At 27.4% G+C, this 13680-nt stretch overlaps 2 protein-coding genes across 2 annotated transcripts; both read right to left on the reverse strand.

The window, feature by feature from the left end:
* Window positions 1-788: 788 nt before the first annotated feature.
* Window positions 789-1337, reverse strand: LOC128293837 (uncharacterized). Its single transcript, XM_053029388.1, has one exon. It carries the CDS (start codon window positions 1335-1337, stop codon window positions 789-791), a length of 549 nt encoding a protein of 182 aa, XP_052885348.1.
* A 1546-nt stretch (window positions 1338-2883) lies between these two features.
* Window positions 2884-5835, reverse strand: LOC108474385 (uncharacterized). The gene is made up of 2 exons (XM_017776290.2): window positions 5070-5835; window positions 2884-4416 (listed from the first exon to the last, which is right to left on the reverse strand). The coding sequence occupies exon 1, from the start codon at window positions 5705-5707 to the stop codon at window positions 5084-5086; it is 624 nt and encodes a 207-aa protein (XP_017631779.1). The 5' UTR covers window positions 5708-5835; the 3' UTR covers window positions 2884-4416; window positions 5070-5083.
* Between the last annotated feature and the right edge of the window lie 7845 nt (window positions 5836-13680).

Raw genomic sequence — 13680 nt, forward strand, 5'->3', positions numbered from 1 at the left:
TTTACCAATCCCCATCACCTTATGGGTTTCAAACACCTCCGCCATTAATGATGCAAACACCTCCACAATCACTATTCTATCAAGGCGGGTCATCCTCCCAACACCCACAACCAGAATCCTCACCGAGCAAGCACAACACCCATGGAAAGTTGGACAAAGGAGGAATCCAACGCAGAATCTCACGACCTCCATGTGGCACTAAATTCGATCGGCACGGACATTGATTTTTATTTTAATATATTTGTACAAACATTTTGAATCTTTTTATATTATTTCATATAATTAGATAAAAGGTTGTTTTAAATAAAGTAATTGTAATTTACTTTTATATTTTTTAATAAAATGGAAATTATTTTAAATAAGGCAACATTTTGAATATTTTTATATTATTTCATGTAATTAGATAAAAGGTTGTTTTAAATAAAGTAATTATAATTTACTTTTATATTTGTAATAAAATAGAAATTATTTTAAATAAGGCAACATTTTGAATATTTTTATATTATTTCATGTAATTAGATAAAAGGTTGTTTTAAATAAAGTAATTGTAATTTACTTTTATATTTTTAATAAAATAGAAATTATTTTAAATAAGGCAACATTTTGAATATTTTTATATTATTTCATGTGATAATATAAAAGGTTGTTTTAAATAAAGTAATTATAATTACTTTTATATTTTTAATAAAATGAAAATTATTTTAAATAAAGTAATATTTTGAATATTTTTATATTATTTCATGTAATAAAATATAAATAATACAACATATTGACAATTACAACAACTATCAACTATTGCGATTCGGACATGATCTACTTGTATGGCCTGGGTTCCTACACCATCCACATAACTTCTGTTGATTTGTTGTTTCTCGGATATCCATATTGTTGCGTATTCTAGTCGAGCAAGGTCGACCCTTTAGTTTACGCCGCAACTCTCTATCCGGTAACAGCTTAAACGGAGCAAGCGATACAGAGGGCCACTTACGCTCATCTGGGACCGGTGGGAATATGTGTCTCCATACGTTGTACATGTATTCCAATTTGTACACGTCATCGACATAGCTCATGGGATCCAGACGAAGATTTTGACAAGCTGCAATTACATGAGCGCATGGATAACGAAGTGCATCAAACCTCCCACAATCGCAAGTCCTATTTCTTAAGTGTACACGATATTGCCCGCCAGTAATACCTTGGTGCGATTTGTCAAACTCTGTCACACGAAACCATAAGTTGTCTCGATCGTGACAAACTATGTGCATAGTGTTCGCCCGTGCCTTCGCCTTGTTAATTTCTTGCAATACCTTTGCGCACCATACATGGCCTCCCTGCATTTGGCCTGCATAACTCGCTGCTCGTTTCGGAAATAGTGCCACTAAATGAAAATATGTCTCTTGCACAACTGATGTTATCGGTAAATGACGTGTTCCTTTCAGAACAAAATTTATACATTCGGCCAGGTTTGAGGTCATGTGACCATATCGTAAGCAAAAGACACGTCTTCTCAAAATTATTTTTTCAGATACTACTGTAGCAAAAGAGCATTCACGTGGGAGCTTTTTTCATTACTTTTGCTGACAATGCATCCTGCTTGAAGCGTTTTTGACACTATTTGCGCAGACACGTCTTCTCAAATTTATTTTTTCAGAGACTACTGTAGCAAAAGAGCGTCCACGTAGAAGCTTTTTTAGATTAACAAATAATTTAATTAAGTTATCCTAAACCCCAAACCCTAATTTATTTGATTTTTTTTCTTAAATACCCTAAAATCCTAAAATCTTAATCTAATTTTTTTAAAAATTTATAATTAATTTACTCAAGTAACCCTAAACCCTAATTTATTTAATTTTTTCCTTAAAAATCATAAACACTAAATCATAATCTAATTTTTTAAAATTAGTAATTAATTTAATTAACAAACACTAAACCTTAATTTATTTAATTTTTTCCTTAAAACCCTTAAATTTAAAAACCCAAAATTCTCAAAACCCTAACCCTAATTGCAAAAACCCTAATAAAACACGGAAGCGCTTCCTCAAGGAAGCGCTTTGCCACGTGACGTAAAGCACACCTCAAGGAAGCGTTTTACATCACGTCAAAGCGCTTCCTTGAGAAGCGTTCTTCCTCGACAACGAAAGTGATGTGGGCGTTTTGTAAAAACCGCCCATTTCGGTTAATAATTCGACTGGCCCATTTCGGTAAATTTTAAAAAAACGGGGCTTTTATTGGTAATTTGCCCCATTTTATCATGTCAATCTCCACAATAATATCAAGGGCAAACTACCTATTTAGTCATCCGAATTTACTCAAGTTTCTATTTTGGTCACTCATTTCAAAATTTTGTTATTTTAGTCACTTTTATTAGATAAGTTATCAATTTTAGTCACTTTACCATTAAAATGGGTTTTATTACCAAACAAAATGTTGATATGGCCTGGTATAATAACAAAAGTAGCCTTCAATATTTACCCATTTTGTTAATTTAATCTTTCTTTTGAAAAAAATTTAACCCTTAATATTTACCCATTATCCAAAATTTATAGTGATTCTTAAATTTAAGAAAATATAAATTAAAATTAAAAATAAAAAATTTATTAAAGTTTATAAAATATATAAAATACTCAAAAATTATATATTTAAAATTTGTTAAAATTTAATATATTTTCACAACTTCCTTTTCTCAAAGTCCACACTTTTCCTTTCAACTTTCTCAATCAGCGCTATTTTTCTTCCTCATTCTCTCAAATATTTCCTATGCTTATCATTTTAAGCTTATATAAGTTTGAATTTAACTTTCCATTGTAAAATGGATTATGTTTAATTTAAGTTTTTATAGTAAAATTGGATTATTTATTCAAATCAAAATAATAACAAAGAGGATTTATGAAAGACAATTAATTGGATAATGATGTTAAAGACGAAATCAAATTTCATTACAGATCACTTAAAACAAATTCATACTAAGCATTTGTTAAAATGAATGACAAAATTTGATTTTCCAACCAATTAATATAATAATAACACTATCTTCTTTAACCTGAAATCTAAAATCATCTCATCCCCCACAATCTTTCCACTATTATTTCTTGTTTTTACTTCCTATATTTTCGCTCTGATGGTTCCCTCCACTCGTTGCCTATGTCGCCTTCTTTGCCAACTTCTCTTGAAATAAAAAGTGTTGATTTTATTTTATTACAAAATTAAAATAAATTATCATTTTTAATCATTCACATATTTAAGTTATCATATTTATTTATTTTTATCTAAAACCATCCAAAATAATATAAAATATTAGATTAATAAGACTAAAATTTAAAAATTAATAATATTTTAAAAATAAGTATTTAATTTTATCAAATAATAAAATTATATTCAGTACTTACATTTACTAATTGACTAAACAAATTTTTAATATAAATTCAGCACTTATAAAATTTAGTATTAAAATTTAACACTTAAATTTCAGTTTATCAAACACACCCGAATTTTATAAGGGTTAAATTTTTCTTAAAAATATTTGGTAAATTAATAAATATAAGTATAAAATACAATTATGTTTTTGATAAAATAAATATTAATTTTTAAAAGACTATTTCTTTTAATTTTAATCTATCAATATAATATTTTATATAATTTTCTCTAATTTTAGATGAAAGATAAATATGTAATTTAAATATCTCATTTATTTTAATTAAAAATTCAACTTAATATTTTTAAATTATATGATAATCACCTACCTATTTATCTTATTCAATATTTTTATTAAAAATTTTATATAAATATAAAATTTAAAATCATTATCAAATACATTTAAAATATTAAATGTTTTAAATAAAATAATTGTGGGGATTGTGAATTAAAAAAATAAGAGAACAGGGCAGGACTGAAGATTAGTTGTTGAGGGATATTCCTGGAGAGGTTCATTTTGTTGTCTTTAATGTGTACAATTAAAGTGATGTTTCTATTGATGAGATTATGGATTCGATTGATGTATTTAATCGAATATCTAATTTATGTTTTTAGTCTTCACTAAAACAACTTCACATGAGAATCTTAAAATCATTTTAATCCTACTTTTTGTTTCTACAAAATCAATCAAATTTCATCATGTTACCAACACCAATATCAACTCAACTCTTTTGTGGGATATAAACATTTCTAATTTATTATTGTCTACTCTAATGAAATTAATTTATTTTTTTGTCATTTCTGTTTTCTTTTATTTCGGTTTGTTCTTTAATCCCATCATATTTATGGTTTCCATATCTTTCCCTTAATTTCCATCAAATTTAGCAAACGGGTAAGGGTTATCTTAGAGTTCAAGGCCTAATAAATCATTCAGTTCAATTCTCCCTTGCGTGCCTCCAACTAAAACCCAACCACTCATGATTAGGAGTTGTCCATTTCAAATACCTGCAAGACGATCAAATAAAATCATTTTAAAACACCATTAAAAAAATACTAATGAAAAAAAAAAAAAAGAGAGACAGACGAAACGGATGAACGAGACGAGTCAACAGAGAAAAAGAAGAAACGGAACAAACTGCTTAAATGGAAAATGGAAAATGGAAAATGGAAAATGGAGAAACGGTAAACGGAAAACGTCAACAGAAATGGATCACGGAAAAGAAAACAACTGCGCTGGAATGGAATGGAATGGTGTTTGGTTATCAAACCAATTGAGGGAGATGATAAACCAGTCAAAATTGAGAACTGGCCTGGGCTTTTGAGATTAGAGTTACAGTCTGGTTAGATTGAATTAGATTAGATTTTAAGGGAATTTAGGGTTCTTTTTCTGTCCAAAAGCTCCTCAAATTTACCATTGCCTGCAAATATATGTATTTACACCAACAAACTATATGATAATTTGTTCCTCGGATTTTACGGTTTCGGTCACCCGGAGTACACTAAAAATCATATCCGTCCCGAATCCTTCGTCCAGATCTCCAACCTCTACGCCGAAATCTGACTGCAACGCTACCATCCGGCGTTACTCCGAAGCTCGATCCCCTATCACCGGAAAATCTTGGAGACTTAACCAAAAAGCATTAGAAGATTACACATACCGCAAAAGGAATCTTCATAAATCCTCCGCTTTAGACATCACGGAAAGCCGGCTCGGCCTCGGCTGGAACGCTGCTCGGCGACGCTGCTGGTGAGAGGAAGGCCTAATCAAAGCCGACAAAGCTCTCTTAACCAGATCTCCTTCGACTCCACCAATCCTCACCAGCGAGTTTGTCATCGCAGATCTACGCGCGTTGAGCCGATTGCTTGGTGCGTAACTCGACACCGCATTCGAATTATTGAAACCTTTATGAAGACTGCAACGGAAGGATCCCGGATGCGTCGTTGGGGAACACATACAAGTCCTCTTCTGCTGTCGCTTCTCTAAATTCTGCACCGCATCGGTGTTTCTACGGATGGTGGCTATCGAACGGTTCGGCGAGATCGGGCGGTTATCCAGCGAGAAACGCACAGATGGCGCCGATGAAGAGTGGTTGTACATATTGACACGTGGCGGAGAGATAGATCTGTGTTGATTAAAGAAAGTTGAAGAGCGTGAAGAAAAGCTTGAACTCGAAAAGGCAAAAGCAGAGGAAGAGGAAGAAGATGAAGACTGAGAAGCGTAGTGAGAACAGAAGCGGCCGGATGGGGAGAGGGATCGGAGAACCGGACCGCTCGTTCGTCTAGAAGATGTCGCCATTTTTTAAGGGGTTTGCAGAAGGGAGAGGAAGCGTGCAAAAAAAGAAATGAGAACTTTTTTTATTATTTCTAAAAAGCCGTGTTTGGCTGTTTAGTTGGGCAAACCTAGCTTTACTCGAGCTATGTATTTATAGGGTGAGGGGGCTTGGAAATTTCGCGAGATTTTCAAAAGTAGGGATTTTAGTTCTTCGGTTTTGCAGTTGTACCCATGAACTTTCAGTTATTTATTTTTTGATGCCGCTTTCATTTGTTATTCTCTGCTGCTGTAGACGTCGTTGTTTTTTTATATATAAAATTCAAAATTATCCATAATTTTTCTTAATTAAAAAATATCTAAAACTTTAAGAAAATTAAATGAATATGCATTAGCCAAGAAATACCTAATATAAATAAATCACATGTATTTTTAAATATTTTATTTTATTTTAATTCTCATGTGGCGTTGTGCTTTGTCATAATTGATTTTGTTATAACGATATATTATTTGCAATTGAAATTATAAATATAACTTTTAAATTTTTAAGAAAACGTAAATTATGCTTTAAATCCTTATAATTTTTGTGCATTTTAAATTTAAAATCCTACTTGTATTTTTAAAAATTTAATCTATTTATTTTTAAATTTAATTGTTAATACTATTAAAATTTTTAATAAATTTAGATCTATTAAAATATTTTTTCTTTTATATAATTATTAAATGAAATTTTTGATTTCATAATACCACTCTAAATAATTTAATAAAAAAATTTAAGTGTTAAAATTTTGTTTCTTTTAGAAATATATTGATTATCATTTACATGGTTTTTTCTTTGTTAGGTATAACCATAAAATCATACAACGGTTAGAAGAAAAGAAAAAAAGCTGACTCAACAGCGAAAAAGGAAAGCGATAGAATTCTTAAAAGTTTGAAATTTAAACTAATCTACGTTTATCTTACGAAACATATATGCATATTTTTAACTTTTATGTTTTTTATTAAGAAAATGGAAATTGATTTACAGATTAATAAAAATATTTTTTTATTTTGTAAACTAATTTACTATTTTAAAAGCTTAAATTATTTTTGAAAAAAATTCACTCTGAAATAATTTTACTTTTATATAAAATTTGATTTTCAATTAAATTTACTATTATTATATTATTAATCATTTTTATCTTTATTTTTAAAAATATTAATATCAAATATTATAACATTGAATATTATTAAACAAACATATTTAATTAATTATATTTATTTATATAATAAATATTATTAAATTATTAAATGTTTTATTTTATTTTAATCATAAATTTTAACAATAATTTCGAAATATTGTTAATATAGTATTGAAACATATTTATATTTATATTTATATTAAAATTCTAATAATAAATATATATTAAAATTTATAAATATTTTATAGTATAAAATATGAATATTTAATTATACAAATATGATAATTTTTTAAACCATGTTTTGTTTCATTTATCTATTCTAATTTTAATGTGCCGCTATCCACTATCATAATATAGTATATATAATTTAAATTAAATTTTAATTAGTCATTATTTATTAATGAGTTTATATATATTATTAATTATTATAAAATAAATTTTGATTGTCTGAAAGAAATGTTATTATAATATTTTGTATCAAATATATTTATGATGTGTTTGTTTTAATAAGAATAACTTTTAGAAAAATGATTTCAAAAATTTTGACAAACATAAAATATTTAACACAAAATCATTCAACCACTAGAAAATATCACTATTTCCTAAAATTAATATATTTTGCAGCCGACTTCTTTTTCTTTTTCATTATCTAGGGATGACAACATGTTGAATATCTACATGTTTGGATTATCCAAATCTAAATCTGTACTTAAAAATTCAAATCCATAAATTATCTAAGGATTGATACAAATTTTAATTTGAATTTGAATTTGAATTTGAATTAAACATCATAATTAGCGAGACATTTGAGTATGCTAAAATGTAAAATTAACATTTTCAATCATCTATTGGATATTTAAATCTACAAAATCTAAATTTGCTAAATAATACAATATTGAGTAAAGGATGAACACTTTAATCAGTTTCTAACTAAATTTTTGATTAACTCATAACATCAACTTAATTAAAAATGAACTTGTGCGTGAAAAGAATTTATGTAAACTATAAATTTTAAAAGGTTGTATAAAAATTAAATAAAGTGTTGAAATGATAAAAATTAAAGGTTTGGAAACCATAATGTTTTAGGCTCAAATCTCATCATTTATGAGTTTTATTTTATTTTATTTTATATATATATATATAATGCTCATAATAATATAATTTATTTTGTAAAAGAATATTTTTAGTTGTGTCCCAATATTTAATTGATAACCAGTTCGACTAGTAACACCATCTCAATTATAAGTTTAATATATAAAAGTTTTATGTATTATTTAAAATTATATAAAAATCAAACACGACTTTAGTTAAAATGATAAATTTGAATTAGTGGAAACTTGATGTTTTGGTTTCAAATATCATCATATTAATTTATTTTAGATTTAATATAAAAATTTAAAATACTCTTAAAATAATATTTAAATACTAAATTTTAGTAATTTTACAATTAAAGGAGTGTTTGATAAAGTATAAATTTAAGTGTTGAAAAATTAAATATTGAATTTTTACTGTTAAAATTTATAAGTATTGAATTTATGTTAGAAAATTATTTAATAAATTAATAAATATAAATATCGAATATAATTATACTCTTTTATCAAAATAAATAGTGTTGGATTAAAGATAAATATAATAATTTGAATATCTAATTTCTTTATAAAAATAATTTATTTAAATCTTCAATAAAATGAAATCAAGTTAATATTTTTACTAAAAGTTAAAGTAATTATTAAATATTAAAATTTTTCTTTTTCTTTTTCTTTTAATGATTTATAAAACTTTTAAAAAAATAATAATTGCTAAAAGACGACAGGTGGGCGGGATCAGTTAATGCCGGTTTTTTGTTAAAGCTGACAGCTATTGGAACAATGGAAAACTTTTCTGCTTTGCTGCCACGTATGTGTCCAGCTTTTATGATTTCACTGACCCGCTCTTTTTAAAATCCAATTTAAAAAATTAAAATTCGATGTAAACAATAATTTTAATTTTAGAATTAAAAAATAAAGCTTATATGATATTATTCTTTACCATTTCTTGGCCCCTTCCGGGTCTTTGCAATCCTGCTTTGCCTGCCTTCATTCATAAGCGACTTCATCTCCATATTGATGACTGCACATGACATGGGGTTTCATCATTCATGCTCTTCTTCTCATTTTCTTTTATTTATTTTTAAACAATTAAGAAGAAAAACACACTTAAGATAAGAAAAGACTGCAAGTGAGTTTAAGCTTATTTTGTCCTTACATACTCTAAAAGTGAAATTACATTATCGTATAAATATAGATACTCGTTATAACAGTTTTAGAAGAATTAATTTTTAACCCTCTTTAACAGATTTTCATTTATAACAATAATATCGAGAAATTTGAAGTATGTTATTTATTAAATTAGTTCTCTATAACATCGTATGGTTTAAACGTTTAAATAAAATTATAGTTATTTCATATAAGTAAGTCTATTAATTATCATTTATTAATTGATAATGATTTTAATTAAAATGATTAACTTTCTTGTGAAAAGAAATTAAAGATATCAATTCAATAAACTATTAAATTCTCTAATTAAATATTCATTATGAATTTGGAATATTATAAACTTATAAATTGATTACTTGAATTTAGTAACTCATGATAAATTAATTAATTTAAATTGATAACTCATTGATTAATTGAACTTGTTAGATTTATAAACTTTATAATTAATCATATAAAAGAATGTACAAGAAATAGAGGAGTTAATCGCCACAAAGGCAAGCGTAAGTGTCTTTGCTGATGTCGTTAGTCACCTTTTGCTTATAGTTCCTTTATGCGTTTTCAAATGAAGAATTTGTTCCTTCCGTTTCTATTTTTAGAGTTTTGAACTTGAATAATAGAGAGAGACAAATGGTGGATAAAGACATCCAACAGGAGAGTCAAAACATAATTAAAAAATTTTAGGCTTTCATGCACTTTTTGCCCATGGAAGAAACGTTTCTCCATTAAAATTTTCTTACAACGGTTTTGTCTGCTTTTATGGCACGATTATGTCTACTTATGTCTGCTTCTATAGCAGGGTAGTTTGAATTTCTGTTTAGTTTTTTCAGTTTTCCAAGCATTTAGGAGAAAGAGGGTAACGTCGTGGTTCGACGATTTGTTGAGTGGTTATAGTGGTGGCTTTGGCGGCTCTATCCATAGAGGGTGGGGAAGTTGACGAGTGGCATATCAATTTCAGCAAAGGGGAGGAGGAAATCGAGTTAGGGGCAAGTATGTGAGAGGTAGCGTCAGACGACAAAAGGATGGGTTACAGGAAAAGCCTTGTTGTTAAGCGCCATGGTGGGTCTAGTGGACTTCAAATCACCAAAGATGTTTCCACTAGATTGAAGAGTGGACACGGATTGGATGCTTTCGTCTTGGAGTGAAACGAGGGCAGATTGGGAGCGAACAGATGGTGGTGGATCTTGCTGAAGTTGGGGTCTCTCATCATTCATTTGTCACAAGAGATGTGTGGTATTAAGAGAGCTCTATATGTATCAATGTGAAAATGTCAGTTTGCTCGAGGGGCAACTCAAACAACAGCTAGATGCGCACGGATCCTCCCTTTGACATGATTCTATTCAGCGAAGGGGACCCTGGTCGTTATCTTCTTGTAGAAGACAAACGATGAAAAGTGTCCCTGAAGGTGATGTGGTGGATAGGTCAGGCCTAAGGGTGATGATGGCAAGAGACAGAGGATTGGAATGGATCCCAACGGATAGGGTGCTTACCATCGGCTTGTTTACTGTCGGATGCTTCTGCCACCGACTGTAGCTAGCAACGGATGTGACAAAGGTGAATTTGGAAGCTTTTGAGTTTCTTGATATTTTGGTTTTTGGGTGAGGAAAGCTCAAGTGCGGTTAGAATCTATGCTTTTCTTTTGATGTTTTCTTTTTAAGTCCTAGCGTTTGTATTTTATTTGGTTGTTTTTTATTTTTATTTCCATTTGTTAAACATTGTCGCATCGATTTAATCAAGATGTCCTGCTTTTGTTTAAAAAAAAAAAAGGCAACAATACATACACCTACTCTACATTCTACGTTTATTAATTTTGCTGATTTGATTTTCATTTTTTTTAAACATAATTCTCACTCTTATTATTGGTCAAAAATTCACTATACAAATTTTATAGTAAACTTACAATAATTATCTTTCTATAAAAGTATATTAGCATAAATGTATAACAACCACATTTTTTATAGCATTCCAATTGATCTCTACATAACATTATCGTTATAAATTGAAATTGGAAATTACTTGCGAATCACTCAAGTCCTCAAACACATATTTTTATGTTTGACTTCAACACCAATCACGGCATAATTATATTAATTTTTATGTAGTTTAAATGAATGATTTGACTTTGAGACTCTTCCTATATTTCATAGCTTTTTATATGAAAGTAATTATAATTAGTGTTTGGAATAATACCTGTGAGGTGAGATTCAACAAATATCACTTCAAATTTTTCCTTCCACATTATTAACTTTTCTAGTTACAATAATAACCTTATGTTCAAGTATTTTCTAACACAATCCTACAAAATAAATAAGTAATTAATTAAAATATTTATAATTACATAACTGAAATTTATATAATTATATTGTTATTCGCCATCCTTTATTTCTTAATTTTCTTTTAAACTCTTCTTAACCACAAACTACTTGGTTTTAAGTAGGTTTGGTCGTGGGTCGAGTTGATATAAAATTTAGTCTTGATTTTTAAGTTAAGGTCCAATTCAAAAAAATTTGTCCAAGCCCGACTCAAATTAAAAATGCTAAATCTAGGTCCAACCCGCCCGTATTCATTTTTATATAAAAACAAAATTTAAAAATATAATACATCAAATGCACTAAAAACAATAAAATAAATATTTTTCAACAAATTGAAAATTCATTAAAAAATCTTTATACTTAAATAACACTAAAATAATTATAACTTAACAAGCAAATGGCTCTAATATAACAACAAAATTAACAATAAAACAAGAATTATATAATATCTAAATAATAACAATAAAATAACGAAATGATAGCTAAATAGTAACAGAAAAGGAAGTTCAGGTTGGTTTGCACTAAACCAAAAAAATCCTACTTGAGGCTCGATCCGTCCAGAAAATGAGCATTATCTTTTGTCCAATCCTATTTTTCGAGCCTAAATTTTAACCTAAACTCTCTCACTTTTCAAATGGGCCTTCAAGTTTTGACGAGTGACTCAACCCATTATCAAATCTAGCTTTGAGTAACCATCCTTATTATTATTATATGCAGAATTCAAATAATAGAGGTAGGACCTAAATGAAAAGTAATTATTATACACAAGAAATAAAATAATTTATTGACAATTGGAGATTGCCATATCTTTCTTTCTTTAAAAAAAGAATCATATATTTTTCTTGGTTGCACTAAACCAAGACCAAATCTTCCAACCCACACCTTATAAGCTACAATTATTGGAAAGCACTAACAAAATGATTTCAAATGGTTTACTCTCATTCTTTACCATTTCGGTAGGAAACATATAATTTATATAAATAATAATATCAACAATATTTGATGTATTATCGTGCATAAATTTTATATATAATTAATAAATAATAATATCATAATCATTATTAAAGTAAATAAAAAATTAAAAAATTGTTAATAAATACTAATAAATTTATTTAAACATAATTATTATAAATAAATGTTATTAACTCTCGAATTTAGGATCTTGAGTTTAAGGTTTTACGATCTAGTGTCTCGAGTCTCGAGTCTAGTGCTTAAGGTCTATGGTCTTATGTATAGAGTCTAGGGTCTCGAGTTTTAGCGTTTATTTGTAATTAATTATTATTAGTATTTATCTATAAATCCTCCATTATTTTTATTTAATTTAATGATAATGTGTCATGTTATTGTTCACGATGATGGATGAAACTTATATACCTACATTATATCAAATATTCTCTCATAACAATATAATGTTTTTTCTTTCAGGAGTAATTTATTAAACATTTTCCTCGATAGATGCCTACCCATTATTTCAGGTTTTAGCTTATAATCTCTTTATTATAATACAAAAATATATTTGAATAACTATAACCGTATTTAATCATTCTAAAGCGAATCCAATTGATAACTAAAATATCTCTAGACTTAGATCAAAATAAATATGTACAAGGTCTATACATGATTAGACATAAGTAAAATTAAATATGGATAAAAACCACACATGGTTTACAAAAATGATACTCGAATATGAAATCTTAAAATTCACATGGTTTTAACATTGTCACTAAGCGAACAACATTATTTTGAGATTAATTGATTTTTTTTCCTTTCTTCCTTTATTTATTTACTTTTATGTTTTAATTTTTTCCATTACAGCCTTTTAAATAATGGTGATTAGTTAATTTTACATAAATATAATTTAATAAATTCTTCTCAAAATTAATTTATAATTAAAATAAATATAAATTTAAAATATTTAATTTTAATTGAAGTGAAATATATTTTTAATAAAAAATTAATATATATAATTTTATAATACTTCAATATATAACTAAAAATCCATTATTTTAATTAAAACATGAGAAATATATAGATTAAATAAATAAAAATACATATATAAATAATAACAAGGGATAATTATATTTTTATTTAAAATTTGTTTAATAAATAGATCCCAATGAAATTTATAAAATCTTGCCCTTAGTTAAATTATAAAATTTCCTTTTAGTCCCTTTTAAAAATTAAAAGTAGAGTTTTAATCTTTTTAGCTTTGGTCAAATGAAGAAAATTATATTTTTGGCCTCTCCAAGGAATTG

Source organism: Gossypium arboreum, chromosome 6 (assembly GCF_025698485.1).
Source record: "Gossypium arboreum isolate Shixiya-1 chromosome 6, ASM2569848v2, whole genome shotgun sequence".
NCBI classification, from domain to species: Eukaryota; Viridiplantae; Streptophyta; class Magnoliopsida; order Malvales; family Malvaceae; genus Gossypium; species Gossypium arboreum.

What these genes read in the sequence shown, in the direction of transcription:
- LOC108474385 (XM_017776290.2), bottom strand. Translation starts at nt 5,707, where the DNA reads ATGGCGACATCTTCTAGACGAACGAGCGGTCCGGTTCTCCGATCCCTC.
- LOC128293837 (XM_053029388.1), bottom strand. Translation starts at nt 1,337, where the DNA reads ATGCAGGGAGGCCATGTATGGTGCGCAAAGGTATTGCAAGAAATTAAC.